This window comes from Ambystoma mexicanum, chromosome 1p (genome assembly GCF_040938575.1).
Source record: "Ambystoma mexicanum isolate Mex_15411 chromosome 1p, UKY_AmexF1_1, whole genome shotgun sequence".
NCBI lineage: Eukaryota > Metazoa > Chordata > Amphibia > Caudata > Ambystomatidae > Ambystoma > Ambystoma mexicanum.
In genome coordinates this window covers 1,268,252,686-1,268,272,345 of record NC_090921.1, presented here as the reverse complement: position 1 = coordinate 1,268,272,345, position 19,660 = coordinate 1,268,252,686, and the positions used below count along the sequence as shown (strand labels likewise).

The 19,660-nt window shown below is 49.3% G+C and overlaps 1 protein-coding gene across 2 annotated transcripts in view; it reads left to right on the top strand.

Moving 5' to 3' along the window:
• EMC10 (ER membrane protein complex subunit 10) overlaps positions 1-19,660 on the top strand; it is a 282,747-nt gene that overhangs the window by 73,772 nt on the left and 189,315 nt on the right. For both annotated transcript variants that reach the window (XM_069605137.1, XM_069605141.1), the window contains exon 3: positions 11,244-11,356. In XM_069605137.1, coding sequence (XP_069461238.1) covers positions 11,244-11,356 — 113 coding nt within the window. The remainder of the gene's footprint in view (positions 1-11,243; positions 11,357-19,660) is intronic.

Genomic DNA, 19,660 nt, shown 5'->3' with positions numbered 1-19,660 from the left:
TGCACTAATGGTTCAAAATTGCTATGTAGCTCCTACTTGTAGCTGAGGAGCACCTGTGTGGCTTGCTACCAACAGATCCGGGGAGCTACATTTGACTCCCCAGGTCAACTGGCACCCTAGAAACATACCTATGCAATACTGACTCTCTTTTGGATTGTTTATAAAGGAGACTAAAGGACACATCTAGTGGACCTTTACAGCATAATGGATCATATATAATGGACATAATGTTAAGGTTTGCCTCTCATGTGGCACCTACTTTGTGGCGCTATGCACTGGCTTCTGGTTCCCCAGGTGATGTCTAATACCCAGGAGCTGCTTTTAGCTCCTGCCATTCACATTTAATCCCTGTACCTGTGTGAGTGACTGAGGGTTTGTGCTCATCCAGATGTTTGATTGCCTGCAGCAAATCTGTTGAGACCGTTCAAGTGAATGGAAATGTATTCCACGATTCTTTATTTCTTTAGTACCTTCCCCTTTTTTTGGTATTTTCTTATGGTTTCATTACATTGAGTTCTCTGTATGTTTCATTAATTATTGTTTTATTTGGTGATTTTTGGTAGTCGTCGTTGATTTGGTTACTGCTTGCTGGTTGTCCCTTCTCTACTCTTCCCGTGATCTAAAGTGGTACATATATTTTTCCCACATCCAATCTTATGAAGTGGAATTGGAAGTGCTCACCATATTGTGAATTTATTTACTTAAATGTACAGCATGCTCACCACTTTTCTGGTCACTGAAAGCCTACGTATCTGGCTATCCTACAGTACTCCATGCATTCTTGCAGAACTCTAGCATACCTCATATTGTGCAGTTATTTACTGAAATAGTGTTGTATTTGTAAATACTGTTCTATAATTATATTGTCTGCTGATCTTTCTAGTTTAGTGATCCCTCTTACCCTTTAAAATGGCTGAATGCAATGCATTTGAACATTCATTTAGCCAATTATGAAAAGAAGCATGTTTGCCTATAGTATTGTATAGTGTTGCAATGAGCGTTCTGTTAAGCAGGCATTTGTGAATTGGTTCATTGCTGATAATGATGGGAGAGTACCTGTACCTTTTGATGACCATCCCAGACAATTCCATGGACCGTTGGTAGCAAAGCCTAATGCTGGTGAAATACCTGTGCTTTTGATGACAATACATGTTGCGCAATGGCAGTGCCTATCCTATGAGGGTAGCACCTGTGCATATGAGGGCAATGAATGGCGACTTCATGGCAAATGCTTATGCAGTGTCTGTAAAAATTCAAAACTATTAGCTGTGTCAATACTAGTTTCCTTTCCTTTTGAGTTGCTCAGAGAATTTTAATTCTTTCCTTGATGTTCGCTTACTCCATCAGTTTTTCTTGATTTTTCTTATAGGGACTACATTTAAGCTTGATGCCAGTGTCCATGATGGCAATTGTGATGTCGTCACTAACTCCCTTGTCACGTGGAGAGGAACACGGGGCAACAGGAAGGGGAGGGACGGGTAGTGAGAAGGCTCAGGCAGTTCCTGAGAAGAAATATAGAATAAAGACGTGTTGAAAGAGTCTCCTGCATCCGCCCCTCATTTTTGTGGTACCCAGGGGGCTGGAGGGTGGGATAGACCTCCACATCTTTACATTGGCAACGAGGCGGAAAGAATCACCGTCACACCAGCTACTTTCCGGCGCTCTGCGCTCGTGGCACCTCAAGTGTCATCTGAGCTGCAGGCCGCGGCCCTGCGGAGGCGCAGCGGCGAGGTAAGGCAGGTGGGAGTGAGAAGGCTCCCCGCCAGCTAACTAACCCCCATCAGGAATCCAGACGAGGTACTGTAAGTACCCGCCAACGGCTAGAGGAAATCCGCAGGTGGAGCGTGTCGGCTCTCTGCGTTCCGGGCGTGCTAGCCCTGCCGACGGCATCGGCCCAGTGGGTGGAGCAAGACAGCTCCCCGCGCTCCGGGCGAAGCGCCCGCACGAAGAAGGAAACCGGTGGGTGGAGCACATCAGCTCCCCACGACCAAGATAGGTTTTTGTCCCGCCAACGGCGGAAACGCGTGTGGGTGGAGCGCTTTGGCTCCCCACACTTGAAAGAAGTTCCCGCCAAAAGCAGCAATATTGAGCGTGGGGAGCCGATGCGCTCCACCCACGTAAAGGAGTTCCCCGCCACAGGCGGCAGCACGCGTGGGTAGAGCGCATCGGCTGTCCACGTTCCAAAGCAATAATCCTCTAATTCCTCCTGCATACAGGCAGCAACAAGAGTGGGTGTGGAGCAAGGCAGCTCCCCGCTCTCCCGTTCACACCAGCAAGAAGAGTGAGTACAGGACACGCCCACACTGCCATTCAAGGGTGCCATTCAAAGTGAGCACAGCAAAGTGAAGAGCACCAGACCTCACGTTCAAGGAACGGCAAGGGCCAGACACCGAGAAGAGGCATAGCTGCTGCCACCTACTACCCATCAACCACAAACAGTAAGTGTACGCCGGAGAAGCACTTGTCATGCTGGATGACTCGGGGTAGGAATCATTAACTGTACAATTAACACCTGCCCGGGTAGTGCGCACAAACATGACGGACAGCCTCATATCACAGCTGCCCCCCAACTTTGATTTCAGTGACACCAGCACACTGGGGCCAAGGTGGAACAAATGGTTAAGGGACTTTGAAGTGTGCCTCAAAGCAGTAGGCCCCTTGGAGGATGAAAGAAAACACAGCTTACTCACTCATGCCATAGGGTCCAACGTGAGAGACATTCTAGACGAACTCCCCGAAGGGAACATAGACACCTACAGTAACCTAAAAGTGACCCTCACCGACTACTTCACACCGCACACAAATGTGGACTATGAAAGGCACATCTTCCACACAACAAAGCAATTGAAAGGCGAGACAATGGACGCTTTCGTAATGAGACTAAGAGTTAAAATGAAACACTGTGACTTTAACAAGTACTCAAACGAGGAGGCACTTCGCTCACAAATTATAGTAGGATGTGAAAGTGGTGAATTCAGGAAACGGCTACTGCAAAGGCCACGAAACCTCAAAGAGATCCTGCGCCTTGTCCGATCAGATGCAGCGCTGACAGCACAAGTGGAAGGTCTCGACGGTATCACCATCACTCACGGAAAGCATGAGAGGCTACACAAACTTGAGAACACCCCAAAAGGTAACACAGATCCATTCTGCTACCGATGCAGTCATGAATACCTACACGAAGTTATGTGCCCTGCCATGGGCCAAACTTGTTCTGCATGTGGAGGAGAAAACCACTATAAGGCTGTCTGTTTCATATATCGCAGCAAAATGCGGGGAAATGGAAGGAACAGGCGTTCCACGCCAGGAAGAGAGCCGAGACGTCCAAGCCCTAGTAGCAACTCATACCACCAGAACGACTCGACACTCCGCAGGAATCGTGAAGAGCCCTCGGACCGAAGACAGCCAAGGCCGTCCCAGGAATGGAGAGACAACAAGCCCTCATCCTCCAGGCGGAGGAGGCACCCTCGGAAATACATTGGGTGCTTGGTGGAACAATGTCAGGCAGCGTTTCTAGCGCCTCTTCAGAAGACAACCCCAGGAACGAAACAAAACCACGGAAGGGAGAACCACTTTGCAGAATACATGGGTTTCCACCACTGAAAAATAACACCGTTGTGGCCCCAAGCAAATGGAACAGTCGAAAGATTCATGGGTAACATCAAGCGCCTGACAGGAGAACTGGTGGAGAAATTACTGTGTCAACTAATGAGAGACTACCGCAGCACCCCACACAGCACCACAAGTAAATCACCGTCAGAAGTCATGTTTGGAAGAAATGTGAGAACCAGACTACCCCACATACGTCTGGAAGAGGAAAGGTACAAAGGAGATGCTGAAATGAGACAACAGGATGCATCACGGAAACCGGACATGAAAGAACCGGCTGACAAGAAAAGATGGGCCGAAGAAAATGATCTAGAGCCAAGAGACATCGTCATCAAAACCGCAAGAATATGGCAGCTTTCAACGAGGAACCCCTCACCATAACACAAAGGAAAGGATCCCTCATCACGGCGGAAGGCAGTAACCGGACTATGACGAGAAACATCTCCCACTTCAAAAGAATGCCGAGGATCATACCATTAATTGAACTGTGTACACCAGGAGGTACTTGGGAACGGGACGCACCCTACGAAGGAGACAGGGAGGATTCCGGCGTGGATGAGCCACGTGGGCTGTCACAGGAATCTAGCGAGAGCAATAACTGGAGGCCGCAAAGAACTCGAAGAAAACCACATCGCCTCATCAAAGAGATGCCATGATCCCGAACTTTGTTTTTAGTATCGGGGGGGGGGGGGTGATGTCTTCACTAACTCCTTGTCACGTGGAGAGGAACACGGGGCAACAGGAAGGGGAGGGACGGGAAGTGAGGAAGCTCAGGCAGTTCCTGAGTAGATATATAGAATAAAGACTTGTTGAAAGAGTCTCCTGTATCCGCCCCTCATTTGTGTGGTATTACTGACCAGGGGGCTGGATGGTGGGATAGACCTCCACATCTTTACAGCAATGTTATGTTTTATTATGTTGTAACACACTGTGTGTCTGAAAGTCGTCAGTCTGGGCATTGCAGTCTGTGTCTTCGGGTGGGAGATACGCTCATGTTCTTTGATTCACTGTTAGTTACTTTGGTTTTCTTTTTGAAAGTATGTTTTTATTGTCGTTATACAATTTCATTAGCTTCTCCTAGCACACGGCCGATTTATAAATTTACCCCGGAAGGTGTACTAATGATAGTGGTGGGCCAAAGTTATCAGATGATTCGATGCAATATTGGGCTAGTAACCTTCAAATAGGATTCTCTGCTTCAAATAGAACTCTGCTACATATAACCTTCTCCCCAGTCGATCCCAGTTTCACTTGAAGCTATTCTCGGCTTATTTAGTTTGCATGTTGTGTGTTTGAACATCTTAGTTGAGCAAGTTAATGAGATGATTAGTGGGGACCCAGATGGGCGTCCCAGAGTACTGATCCAGTGTGGCCATGGTAACATCCTGGTTGTGATGCTCCTCAGGTAAGGTAATTGTGAGGAGAGGTTCTGTGGCACCCTGATATGGGCTGGTATCTCTGGTTCTGGACAGTGTGCAACAACCAGTCCTAAAATCAGAATGGGAAAGACAGAAGGGACAGGCGGGAGGCAAGTTACAGAAGGTGAGTCCTAGTGAGCCACCTAGGAGTAAAATCACTGTGTGTTGTCTAGATGCACATGGTAGTGGACACCTGGAAGGGAGATCCCATTGTTGTAGAAAAATACAGAGGGATAGCTGGGAGCGAGATTACATTGTGCCATGGTGGAGCAAAGTCACTTTAGAGCAGACATACAATGGGCACCTGTGGTGAAATCGCAGTGTGTACCTTGAAGAGAAATTTTAGCAGGTTATGGTGGGACAGCTCCTGCAGAGGACCCTTGTGATTCGTCCAGCAGCCTGGTTCTAAGATCACCATCTGTAAAGTGTGCTGCTGTAATGGCCATGGCGCCCAGACGAGGCTCAGGGCAAGATCCTGCCATGGTTCTTTGATCAACGAAGTCCCTATTGGTTGAGCGGCTTGTGTTTGAGCCCACATGTGATTCATTGTGTTCTCCCTTTGGTTGACTCACTCTGGGCTCATGCTTTTATCTATACGTGTTAACCTTGTTGATGACCTCTCTCGTTAGTAAGTGGGTTTTTCCATGAGTTAGGGGCCAGCACCTTGGTTGGATGTTGATGTCGGTCATTATTTTGTTAAGGTTTGTGGAACAACCAGGTCTTCAGTATTTTCCAGAAGGTTAGGTGGTCCTAGTTTGTGTGGATTTGTGAGTTCCAGAGTGTGGCTCTGTTTGAGAAGGCCTGTTTCCCAGTCCTGCTACCCACCCTACTCCCTCTCCTGTTCAGTGTATACATCAGTAGACTATATTTTGTTTCAACTCCTCACTGTGTTCAGTATAAGGAATTGGTAGTGCACCTCTATTTATTGAAATGCACAGTGGCTCGTGCCATGCAACGTCGGCTACTTTAAGCCTACGTATTAGGCTGGGTTCTTAGTACTCCTGCCTACGTGATTGTTTCAGCTGATGGCATATTGTCCATTTTATTTATTGAAAATGTGTTTTATTTTAAAACACCATTCAATAGTTCATTTGAGGGTGTTTGTAGTTCAGGGAACCCGTATATACAACCTTACAAGATGACTGGCAATTAGTGTTACATTTGTGCGCTTGTTATGGACCGGGGCATGTTGCTATATCTGATTTGCCTATTGACGTAATTGCGGCATTTGAACAATTATGAGGGATAAGAACGCGATTGGATGGTGAAGCATGTTTTTGTAGTATGTCTTAATGTTGGTGTGCTCCTGGGCAGGCATTTGTTGGTTGCACTAATGGTTCAAAATTGCTATGTAGCTCCTACTTGTAGCTGAGGAGCACCTGTGTGGCTTGCTACCAACAGATCCGGGGAGCTACATTTGACTCCCCAGGTCAACTGGCACCCTAGAAACATACCTATGCAATACTGACTCTCTTTTGGATTGTTTATAAAGGAGACTAAAGGACACATCTAGTGGACCTTTACAGCATAATGGATCATATATAATGGACATAATGTTAAGGTTTGCCTCTCATGTGGCACCTACTTTGTGGCGCTATGCACTGGCTTCTGGTTCCCCAGGTGATGTCTAATACCCAGGAGCTGCTTTTAGCTCCTGCCATTCACATTTAATCCCTGTACCTGTGTGAGTGACTGAGGGTTTGTGCTCATCCAGATGTTTGATTGCCTGCAGCAAATCTGTTGAGACCGTTCAAGTGAATGGAAATGTATTCCACGATTCTTTATTTCTTTAGTACCTTCCCCTTTTTTTGGTATTTTCTTATGGTTTCATTACATTGAGTTCTCTGTATGTTTCATTAATTATTGTTTTATTTGGTGATTTTTGGTAGTCGTCGTTGATTTGGTTACTGCTTGCTGGTTGTCCCTTCTCTACTCTTCCCGTGATCTAAAGTGGTACATATATTTTTCCCACATCCAATCTTATGAAGTGGAATTGGAAGTGCTCACCATATTGTGAATTTATTTACTTAAATGTACAGCATGCTCACCACTTTTCTGGTCACTGAAAGCCTACGTATCTGGCTATCCTACAGTACTCCATGCATTCTTGCAGAACTCTAGCATACCTCATATTGTGCAGTTATTTACTGAAATAGTGTTGTATTTGTAAATACTGTTCTATAATTATATTGTCTGCTGATCTTTCTAGTTTAGTGATCCCTCTTACCCTTTAAAATGGCTGAATGCAATGCATTTGAACATTCATTTAGCCAATTATGAAAAGAAGCATGTTTGCCTATAGTATTGTATAGTGTTGCAATGAGCGTTCTGTTAAGCAGGCATTTGTGAATTGGTTCATTGCTGATAATGATGGGAGAGTACCTGTACCTTTTGATGACCATCCCAGACAATTCCATGGACCGTTGGTAGCAAAGCCTAATGCTGGTGAAATACCTGTGCTTTTGATGACAATACATGTTGCGCAATGGCAGTGCCTATCCTATGAGGGTAGCACCTGTGCATATGAGGGCAATGAATGGCGACTTCATGGCAAATGCTTATGCAGTGTCTGTAAAAATTCAAAACTATTAGCTGTGTCAATACTAGTTTCCTTTCCTTTTGAGTTGCTCAGAGAATTTTAATTCTTTCCTTGATGTTCGCTTACTCCATCAGTTTTTCTTGATTTTTCTTATAGGGACAACATTTAAGCTTGATGCCAGTGTCCATGATGGCAATTGTGATGTCGTCACTAACTCCCTTGTCACGTGGAGAGGAACACGGGGCAACAGGAAGGGGAGGGACGGGTAGTGAGAAGGCTCAGGCAGTTCCTGAGAAGAAATATAGAATAAAGACGTGTTGAAAGAGTCTCCTGCATCCGCCCCTAATTTTTGTGGTACCCAGGGGGCTGGAGGGTGGGATAGACCTCCACATCTTTACATTGGCAACGAGGCGGAAAGAATCACCGTCACACCAGCTACTTTCCGGCGCTCTGCGCTCGTGGCACCTCAAGTGTCATCTGAGCTGCAGGCCGCGGCCCTGCGGAGGCGCAGCGGCGAGGTAAGGCAGGTGGGAGTGAGAAGGCTCCCCGCCAGCTAACTAACCCCCATCAGGAATCCAGACGAGGTACTGTAAGTACCCGCCAACGGCTAGAGGAAATCCGCAGGTGGAGCGTGTCGGCTCCCTGCGTTCCGGGCGTGCTAGCCCTGCCGACGGCATCGGCCCAGTGGGTGGAGCAAGACAGCTCCCCGCGCTCCGGGCGAAGCGCCCGCACGAAGAAGGAAACCGGTGGGTGGAGCACATCAGCTCCCCACGACCAAGATAGGTTTTTGTCCCGCCAACGGCGGAAACGCGTGTGGGTGGAGCGCTTTGGCTCCCCACACTTGAAAGAAGTTCCCGCCAAAAGCAGCAATATTGAGCGTGGGGAGCCGATGCGCTCCACCCACGTAAAGGAGTTCCCCGCCACAGGCGGCAGCACGCGTGGGTAGAGCGCATCGGCTGTCCACGTTCCAAAGCAATAATCCTCTAATTCCTCCTGCATACAGGCAGCAACAAGAGTGGGTGTGGAGCAAGGCAGCTCCCCGCTCTCCCGTTCACACCAGCAAGAAGAGTGAGTACAGGACACGCCCACACTGCCATTCAAGGGTGCCATTCAAAGTGAGCACAGCAAAGTGAAGAGCACCAGACCTCACGTTCAAGGAACGGCAAGGGCCAGACACCGAGAAGAGGCATAGCTGCTGCCACCTACTACCCATCAACCACAAACAGTAAGTGTACGCCGGAGAAGCACTTGTCATGCTGGATGACTCGGGGGAGGAATCATTAACTGTACAATTAACACCTGCCCGGGTAGTGCGCACAAACATGACGGACAGCCTCATATCACAGCTGCCCCCCAACTTTGATTTCAGTGACACCAGCACACTGGGGCCAAGGTGGAACAAATGGTTAAGGGACTTTGAAGTGTGCCTCAAAGCAGTAGGCCCCTTGGAGGATGAAAGAAAACACAGCTTACTCACTCATGCCATAGGGTCCAACGTGAGAGACATTCTAGACGAACTCCCCGAAGGGAACATAGACACCTACAGTAACCTAAAAGTGACCCTCACCGACTACTTCACACCGCACACAAATGTGGACTATGAAAGGCACATCTTCCACACAACAAAGCAATTGAAAGGCGAGACAATGGACGCTTTCGTAATGAGACTAAGAGTTAAAATGAAACACTGTGACTTTAACAAGTACTCAAACGAGGAGGCACTTCGCTCACAAATTATAGTAGGATGTGAAAGTGGTGAATTCAGGAAACGGCTACTGCAAAGGCCACGAAACCTCAAAGAGATCCTGCGCCTTGTCCGATCAGATGCAGCGCTGACAGCACAAGTGGAAGGTCTCGACGGTATCACCATCACTCACGGAAAGCATGAGAGGCTACACAAACTTGAGAACACCCCAAAAGGTAACACAGATCCATTCTGCTACCGATGCAGTCATGAATACCTACACGAAGTTATGTGCCCTGCCATGGGCCAAACTTGTTCTGCATGTGGAGGAGAAAACCACTATAAGGCTGTCTGTTTCATATATCGCAGCAAAATGCGGGGAAATGGAAGGAACAGGCGTTCCACGCCAGGAAGAGAGCCGAGACGTCCAAGCCCTAGTAGCAACTCATACCACCAGAACGACTCGACACTCCGCAGGAATCGTGAAGAGCCCTCGGACCGAAGACAGCCAAGGCCGTCCCAGGAATGGAGAGACAACAAGCCCTCATCCTCCAGGCGGAGGAGGCACCCTCGGAAATACATTGGGTGCTTGGTGGAACAATGTCAGGCAGCGTTTCTAGCGCCTCTTCAGAAGACAACCCCAGGAACGAAACAAAACCACGGAAGGGAGAACCACTTTGCAGAATACATGGGTTTCCACCACTGAAAAATAACACCGTTGTGGCCCCAAGCAAATGGAACAGTCGAAAGATTCATGGGTAACATCAAGCGCCTGACAGGAGAACTGGTGGAGAAATTACTGTGTCAACTAATGAGAGACTACCGCAGCACCCCACACAGCACCACAAGTAAATCACCGTCAGAAGTCATGTTTGGAAGAAATGTGAGAACCAGACTACCCCACATACGTCTGGAAGAGGAAAGGTACAAAGGAGATGCTGAAATGAGACAACAGGATGCATCACGGAAACCGGACATGAAAGAACCGGCTGACAAGAAAAGATGGGCCGAAGAAAATGATCTAGAGCCAAGAGACATCGTCATCAAAACCGCAAGAATATGGCAGCTTTCAACGAGGAACCCCTCACCATAACACAAAGGAAAGGATCCCTCATCACGGCGGAAGGCAGTAACCGGACTATGACGAGAAACATCTCCCACTTCAAAAGAATGCCGAGGATCATACCATTAATTGAACTGTGTACACCAGGAGGTACTTGGGAACGGGACGCACCCTACGAAGGAGACAGGGAGGATTCCGGCGTGGATGAGCCACGTGGGCTGTCACAGGAATCTAGCGAGAGCAATAACTGGAGGCCGCAAAGAACTCGAAGAAAACCACATCGCCTCATCAAAGAGATGCCATGATCCCGAACTTTGTTTTTAGTATCGGGGGGGGGGGGAGGGGGTGATGTCTTCACTAACTCCTTGTCACGTGGAGAGGAACACGGGGCAACAGGAAGGGGAGGGACGGGAAGTGAGGAAGCTCAGGCAGTTCCTGAGTAGATATATAGAATAAAGACTTGTTGAAAGAGTCTCCTGTATCCGCCCCTCATTTGTGTGGTATTACTGACCAGGGGGCTGGATGGTTGGATAGACCTCCACATCTTTACAGCAATGTTATGTTTTATTATGTTGTAACACACTGTGTGTCTGAAAGTCGTCAGTCTGGGCATTGCAGTCTGTGTCTTCGGGTGGGAGATACGCTCATGTTCTTTGATTCACTGTTAGTTACTTTGGTTTTCTTTTTGAAAGTGTGTTTTTCCTTATCGCAGTTCAGGCATGACTAAAGTGGTGGACATTAATAGCTGAATCCAATCCATCTCAGTATTCTTTAAATGAAGTTGTGTGATTATTTTCTCATTGTCACTGTTTCTTCTAAGGGGTGCAAAGTTAAACTCGCAAACTTAGCCCATTCCTCCCTACCCACCACTCCCCCCCCACCCCCCTAATGCACCATTACTAATTTGTTCACTGTGCTTGCATCTTGTAGATGACAGTATCAACTTCAAGAAGAGGGGCTCTCTGGTCTGGGGCTTCCAGCCTGAGTCTAGCGTCACCCTGTCTCAGAAGCAACTGACCGAAGATGAGAGGAACACGCTGAGAGTAAGTATGTCTGCATCCTCTGCGCAGCATCCATCAGTGACCAACTGATAGGACCTACATCCTATTATATCTTTGGGGGGGGCGGGGGCATGCTTCTTTCTTGTGGACTCAGCCATTTCTGTATGTTGGACAACGATCATTCGTAGTAGCCGACTTAAACCGGATGGAACTCTGACAGTGGGGACCACTGACCTTCACGCCACCTGATTGTACCTTAACCTTCAGCACCTAGAACATCACTAAAGAATAGATAATCCACTTTTCCACCCGTACCATCTACAGTTTTCCCCACCTCCAAACACTTACAACATCCTGGCTAGTGCTCATCAAAAAACAACCCTCCTTAACTTTCTGCTACTTGTTTTCAAATCCTTGCATGGGCTTTCTCCCTCCTCCCCACTATCTAGCCAGCACTATCTCTCGCTACACAACCGCCACTTTTTCTCACTCCCAAACCTCTGTCCCCATCACTCCTGTGCTCACCCAGACTTTCAGTCCTCCTTTCTTGCCCTTTCCACCGGCAATTCTTTTCCCTTCATGTCATGTCAAAAAACATTCTCATACGAGCCATTATTTCAAATCCTCTTTAAAGCTCCACCTCCTAAACCAGGATGGAGCATCTTTTGTCTAAACCCACATACTCTGCCCTCCCTGACCATCCTGCTCTCTTCACTGTATGTCTATCCTGGTTATAGCTAACCCCCTTCTTTCTTTATTATGTTTGTCCTCCCCTGGCCTCTGTTGCACACGCCCTATAAGCCACAGGCCAGTTACTATTTCTGTCTTTTGTAACCATATGGCATCTGATTCAGGATTGCCCCGTTGATTGCTCTTTTAAATATTTCTGGGGGGGAAACACTGTTTATCCTCCGTTACTAAATGTAACAATTAAATACATAAGCTAACAGTTTATCTGAGGTTTGTCTGATTCCGTGTGAACTGCTTCAACTGGAGATGTCGGTGAATATCATTAAGTAATTTGAATACCGTTCTTTTGATGGCACAGATCTTGGAGGGACGCCCTCGCCCCCAATCCTACAGCCAGATGGACACCAGATGGACACCAAACACAGCTTAGCCTAGAAGGGTAATTAAAGACAGACAAGACACACACACTCACACACACCCTCTCATGTGACCAGGGAAAGGCAGCCACTTCCTGATCCGACCCTGGTGGTGGTGTTCAGTGGGAGGATTGCATGTGGGTGTGGGGAGCAGGAGGGAGCAGGTCAGGACAAATGGGAACACCCTTTTAATAACTTTCCCCGAGACCTGACAATGGCTTTTTGTGAGATTGAAATTGTGGGAAAGGGTGACTTGAACATTGGGGACTTCAAGTCCCATAATGCTTTAAGTACTGGGATGAAGAAGTGGGATGCAGAGGCCCTAGATAGCGGGTTAATAGGGTTAATGACCCACACCTGAGGGAAATTAGGAGACATAAAAGGCCTCCTCAGGTGCAGGCCATACAGAAGAGTAGCAGTGGAAGGTGGAGTGGTTGCAGTAGCTTCACATTGCAGTTGCGGCTTAAGGAGAGTAGAGACGCCAGACCCGCTGTGGTTTGCAGTATGGATGCAAGTTCCGAGATGGTCTTTTCCATCAGAGACCGGAGGTGCAGAGACAGTGCAGTGCGAAGCATTATTTCTACAAGCTTTCCCCCTGAAGATCAAGGTTGCCAAGGTAGCGTAGCGGGAAGCGTTAAGCTAAGAAGCCGCCCCCCCCCAACAAAACAGACTGTGGTGGAAGGCGAGCACCAGAGAGCTTTTGAAGCACAGGACACTCCTGTTTTTCTCAGCGCAAGCCAAGGAAAAACAAGCGTTTTCCATACCACTCGGAGCAGAAGAAGCCGGGAACCGAAAGGCAGTGAGGCAAACGGACGCGCACATCAACACAGTGAGTTCCTTTGTGTGTTGTGACCCTGGAGCGCTCTGTAACCGACTGCTGGCCCAAAACTGGTCTTTTGAATATCGAACTAATGGAAAAAGAGCAAAGTGGCAGAAACATGAGTATGAAGTATGTCAAACTAATGTAAAACAGAAAGATAATAATTTTGCATACCAAGCGAACACTAAGTGGGGAAAGTCGCAGTATAAGAACTTTGCAAGCAGACCAGCAGAATATCATTGTGAATTTAAAGGTCAGAACAATTACCAACAGTACAATGGAGACAATATTGCTAGAAACGAACATAAACACCCATTGCCAAAGCCAAGAGGGAAACCTTGAGAAACAAGGTGTTGCTAAACCTTATTGTCAGAGGAAGAAAGAAGCAATAGGAGGGGACTGATGTAAAAAAAAGTATTGCATAAGACAAAGAGGAGCAGAAGTAAGAAAAAGCTATTGTCAGCACTTGGTTAATGCAAGAGAGGGAAGACAAGAGTGGCAGCAAGGCTGCCCTTCTGACAAAAGGTGTTCAGGAGGAAAAGGGGCATAACCTGCATTTCATGTGGCAATGAAACGTGTGGAACAAACGGCACCAATGTGTGTCATGTTTTCCCCGAAGAAGTAGTCCAAATTGTTGTTGATAAAATGTATAAGACTTTTTGAGTTGTATGCAGACAAAACTAAACCTAGTACGTGTAGAGGTAATAGTAGTTATGCTAGTCCTGGCAGGGGAGTACACCAGGACAAGGTACCTTGTAGTATAGGCCTGGCAGGTGAGTGGACCTGGAAGAAGTAATTGAAGTATTGTGGTGTGATTAAAAGTGTTGAAGAAATGGCTAGTCCACAAAAGCACACTGAATTGTTGTGGAAACATCCTGACAAATCAACATTGCTGATGCAAGTATTTTGTGAACTATTACCGAATTATCCTTACGGAAGCCTTTTTGTTGATCTTGATTAACTGTGGAAACATATTCTCTGAAGAAAAAAGTGTGTGGAGCTCTCTGCTTCAAGTGGAGAGACCAAAGAAATATTGGACATTTTGAACTGTTGATTAAATTCAGTTGATAGACTTATTGGAACTATATTGTTTGTTTGTTTATTTATATAGCGCACCAAACCATGAGGTATCTGGGCGCGTTACAAGTTGCATAAAGACATAGCGCAAGTTACAGATAAGCACATACATGAGATTATTTACAGTGCATTCTTATGATTATTACATTACACTGTATATTTACAAAGTTGCATTACAGATATGTACATGGATGGCAAAGTAATACAGGATTAATTGGAACTTTGTTCCTTTGTACTGTCGGTTGAAATCCTTATTGAATCTGGGGAAGGGACATTCAGCCAGGTTACAAGGAGAAATAGTTACCTGGTCTTGAATATAACTGCTAATTATGTTGAATCTATATTGCCATATGTTACCTTTTATTGAGTTTGTTATATGTACAAGTGTGAGAGTCTGAATCCTTTTGTTAGAGTGCTTCCTTTACTTTATTTTAGGCAGGGATATCCTCATCAGGGTAGGGATAATGAGGTGTTTATCAAACCCCTTTTGAGTTCAATAAAAATGGCATTTTTTGATTAACATTCACAAAGTTGTCCGCCTCACATTTCTGCCCCCGCACACACCCACCTCCAAGGTTGATGATCCGTGTTATGGGGGCTTTTGTATGTGAAATATTTTTAATCTGTGTTGCCTGTAAATGTTTTGCCTAGTTCAGTCTTCCAACAAATGTCACTAGCGAGTAAGTATAGCAATAGACTTGCTCGAGCACATGCGCCCCAATAGACCAGTAGAATTGCCTCTTTGTTTTGTCAAACTTCTTGATGTTGCCCTTTTTATAATCTGTTGTGTAACCATTGAAACGAGGGAAATGTGTCTTCGGTCCAGATTTTAATCAGACTGTTGCTTTGCATCATTGCAAGACGTTTTAAGGGCTGTACACCGACTACCACAGAGTCTTTAAACAGGGCTGCATTCTTGACCCTTTGACATTAAATATACCTTGTTGATATGCCTCCAGCCCTGCTAAAAGCAGCACAATATTACTGCATCTTAATTCTCTGCTGCTTGTGCGCCTTACAAACCCTGCTAGGCTTTCAGCAAAGACTCGTTATTCTGGATGACATTGTCAGGCCGATTCATGGAATAAATGTGCGCCGAAAATCCCGGCGCAGAGGGGCCAATACGTGCGCTGCGCCGAAAATTAGCGAAAAGCGCAGGGAAACCAGCGCACGTCGATTCATGGAAGTCCGTGCGCAAGAAAAGCAGAGGACGTGCGCTGAAAAAGCGCGCGGCGCAGGCCGGCGCACAGGTCAACCAACGTCGTGCGCCACGGCCACTGCGCTATCACTCCGAGCGCAGCGCACAGCTCTAAAGTAGGCGGAACACAGGGCGGGACACTCGGAATGGGGAATAAAATGGGGCACAACACTCGGAATGGGGAAGAATGTGGGCGGCACGGGGAAAGTATAGGAGGCAAGTGCGCGGAACGCCCACACGCTCGCATACAACACGTATTCATGGAATAGAATAGGGCAAAAAAGCGCACGCTCAAAGCAGCGCACAGGCACAAACAGGCACAAACACGACCGCCACAAGAAAGCAGGCGGTAGCGTCTCTGCGCCTGCAAGAAATGTGCGCTAAAAGGTGCGCCAACAAATAGCACCTATATACAGACATGATCAATGTCCAATACTGTGGCCCTCCAGGACAAATGACGTACAAAGGGGTACCCACAAACACAGACACGCGCTGAGAGAAAAAATAAACGTGTGCGTGCATACCGGGGTGCGCGGGAAGTTCCACACGCGATTAGTCAGGGTACGTGGATTGCAGGGGTGCGTGGGAAGTTGCACACGCGATATGGCCGGGTACGTGGATTTCAGGGGTGCGCGGGAAGTTCCACACGCGATTAGTCAGGGTACGTGGATTGCAGGGGTGCGCGGGAAGTTCCACACGCGACATGGCCGGGTACGTGGATTTCAGGGGTGCGCGGGAAGTTCCACACGCGATATGGCCGGGTACGTGGATTGCAGGGGTGCGCGGGAAGTTCCACACGCGATATGGCCGGGTACGTGGATTGCAGGGGTGCGCGGGAAGTTCCACACGCGATTAGTCAGGGTACGTGGATTTCAGGGGTGCGCGGGAAGTCCCACACGCGATATGGCCGGGTACGTGGATTGCAGGGGTGCGCGGGAAGTTCCACACGCGATATGGCCGGGTACGTGGATTGCAGGGGTGCGCGGGAAGTTCCACACGCGATTAGTCAGGGTACGTGGATTTCAGGGGTGCGCGGGAAGTCCCACACGCGATATGGCCGGGTACGTGGATTTCAGGGGTGCGCGGGAAGTTCCACACGCGATATGGCCGGGTACGTGGATTGCAGGGGTGCGCGGGAAGTTCCACACGCGATATGGCCGGGTACGTGGATTGCAGGGGTGCGCGGGAAGTTCCACACGCGATTAGTCAGGGTACGTGGATTTCAGGGGTGCGCGGGAAGTCCCACACGCGATATGGCCGGGTACGTGGATTTCAGGGGTGCGCGGGAAGTTCCACACGCGATATGGCCGGGTACGTGGATTTCAGGGGTGCGCGGGAAGTTCCACACGCGATATGGCCGGGTACGTGGATTTCAGGGGTGCGCGGGAAGTTCCACACGCGATATGGCTGGGTACGTGGATTGCAGGGGTGCGCGGGAAGTTCCACACGCGATTAGTCAGGGTACGTGGATTTCAGGGGTGCGCGGGAAGTCCCACACGCGATATGGCCGGGTACGTGGATTTCAGGGGTGCGCGGGAAGTTCCACACGCGATATGGCCGGGCACGTGGATTTCAGGGGTGCGCGGGAAGTTCCACACGCGATATGGCCGGGTACGTGGATTTCAGGGGTGCGCGGGAAGTCCCACACGCGATATGGCCGGGTACGTGGATTTCAGGGGTGCGCGGGAAGTTCCACACGCGATATGGCCGGGTACGTGGATTTCAGGGGTGCGCGGGAAGTTCCACACGCGATATGGCCGGGTACGTGGATTTCAGGGGTGCGCGGGAAGTTCCACACGCGATATGGCCGGGTACGTGGATTGCAGGGGTGCGCGGGAAGTTCCACACGCGATATGGCCGGGTACGTGGATTTCAGGGGTGCGCGGGAAGTTCCACACGCGATTAGTCAGGGTACGTGGATTGCAGGGGTGTGCGGGAAGTTGCACACGCGATATGGCCGGGTACGTGGATTTCAGGGGTGCGCGGGAAGTTCCACACGCGATTAGTCAGGGTACGTGGATTGCAGGGGTGCGCGGGAAGTTGCACACGCGATATGGCCGGGTACGTGGATTTCAGGGGTGCGCGGGAAGTTCCACACGCGATATGGCCGGGTACGTGGATTTCAGGGGTGCGCGGGAAGTTCCACACGCGATATGGCCGGGTACGTGGATTGCAGGGGTGCGCGGGAAGTTCCACACGCGATATGGCTGTGTGCTCCCAGGCATTACCTGTACACCCTCCACGGCCCCTGCAGGCAGCACACACCACAGGGAACTACCCTGCACACCTGCTCATGTCTCCCACCACCCCCACCCCCCATCCACCAGGGACACCCTCCACCAGGCCCCCACCCATGTCTCCCACCACCCCCACCCCCCATCCACCAGGGACACCCTCCACCAGGCCCCCACCCATGTCTCCCACCACCCCCAGCACTGTGGGGAACCTGCCAGCAAGTCCCCACCCATGTCCAACCCATGTCTCCCACCACCCCCACCCCCCATCCACCAGGGACACCCTCCACCAGGCCCCCACCCATGTCTCCCACCACCCCCAGCACTGTGGGGAACCTGCCAGCAGGCCCCCACCCATGTCTCCCACCACCCCCACCCCCCATCCACCAGGGACACCCTCCACCAGGCCCCCACCCATGTCTCCCACCACCCCCAGCACTGTGGGGAACCTGCCAGCAGGCCCCCACCCATGTCCAACCCATGTCTCCCACCACCCCCACCCCCCATCCACCAGGGACACCCTCCACCAGGCCCCCACCCATGTCTCCCACCACCCCCACCCCCCATCCACCAGGGACACCCTCCACCAGGCCCCCACCCATGTCTCCCACCACCCCCACCCCCCATCCACCAGGGACACCCTCCACCAGGCCCCCACCCATGTCTCCCACCACCCCCACCCCCCATCCACCAGGGACACCCTCCACCAGGCCCCCACCCATGTCTCCCACCACCCCCAGCACTGTGGGGAACCTGCCAGCAGGCCCCCACCCATGTCCAACCCATGTCTCCCACCACCCCCCATCCACCAGGGACACCCTCCACCAGGCCCCCACCCATGTCTCCCACCACCCCCACCCCCCACCCCCCAGGGGCACCCTCCACCAGGCCCCCACCTATGTCTCCCACCACCCCCACCCCCAGCACTGTGGGGAACCTGCCAGCAGGCCCCCACCCATGTCCCCCTGGCCCCAGGTCCTGACGATACACAATCATGGCAGTAATGGCCAGCATACCCAGCACAAACACCCAGGCAAGGATTGCATGCACCCACATAGTGAATGCAATCACATGACACAACCCCAAAGGCAAGTATGCAAAAGAACACATGTCCGTCACACACACATACACAATGGGTGCAAGTGAATGTCAAAACCCATATCATGACATGTAAGAAACCAAAGAGAAAATAACACAAGTGTAAGATAATATAAAAATGTATTAAAAACACAAATCAAGTAAACCAATAAAACACACAACTATGTGGCAAAGTAAATAAAAGGTCCATGTCCGAGAACAAAAATGATAAAACAAAAAACAAAGGATTAAAAAATCAATATAATTTGTCCAAAGCAAAACCATGTAGTAGGAAATCAAAGAAAAACCATTACGTCATGGTGTAAACAATAAAAAAATTAAAAAATGTATCTCCCAAAATATAACAATATATACAGGAATGTTCCAGGGTCCATGAGCCCAACAGCACAAATGAAACCTAATACTAACTAATAAAATAAATATGTACAAAAAAGTGGCCATTGTCCGAGCGGTCCAAAATAATAAAAATAAATAAAGGAAACCTAGCACTAACTAACTAAAAAACTATATACAAAGGCAGCGGGCTAGTCCTGCGGCTCACTTGGTGATGCTGGCCAGGGCATCCTCGAACTCCATGTCAATGTCCTGGAGGCGGGACTCTGTCCTGGCCCCGAGGTCTCGCAGGGACAACCCCATGTGCTCACCAAAATCCCTGCGAGCCTCCTCGAGGCACTCAGCCCGCCTCAATGCCCGATGCATGGAGATCTCCGCCCTGGCCATGGCGAGCCGTTCCTCTTCCGCCCGCTGCCGCTCCGCACCTATCCGCTGGCCAAACTCCTCCCACACGGAACACACCGCCATGCCAGGGTTGCC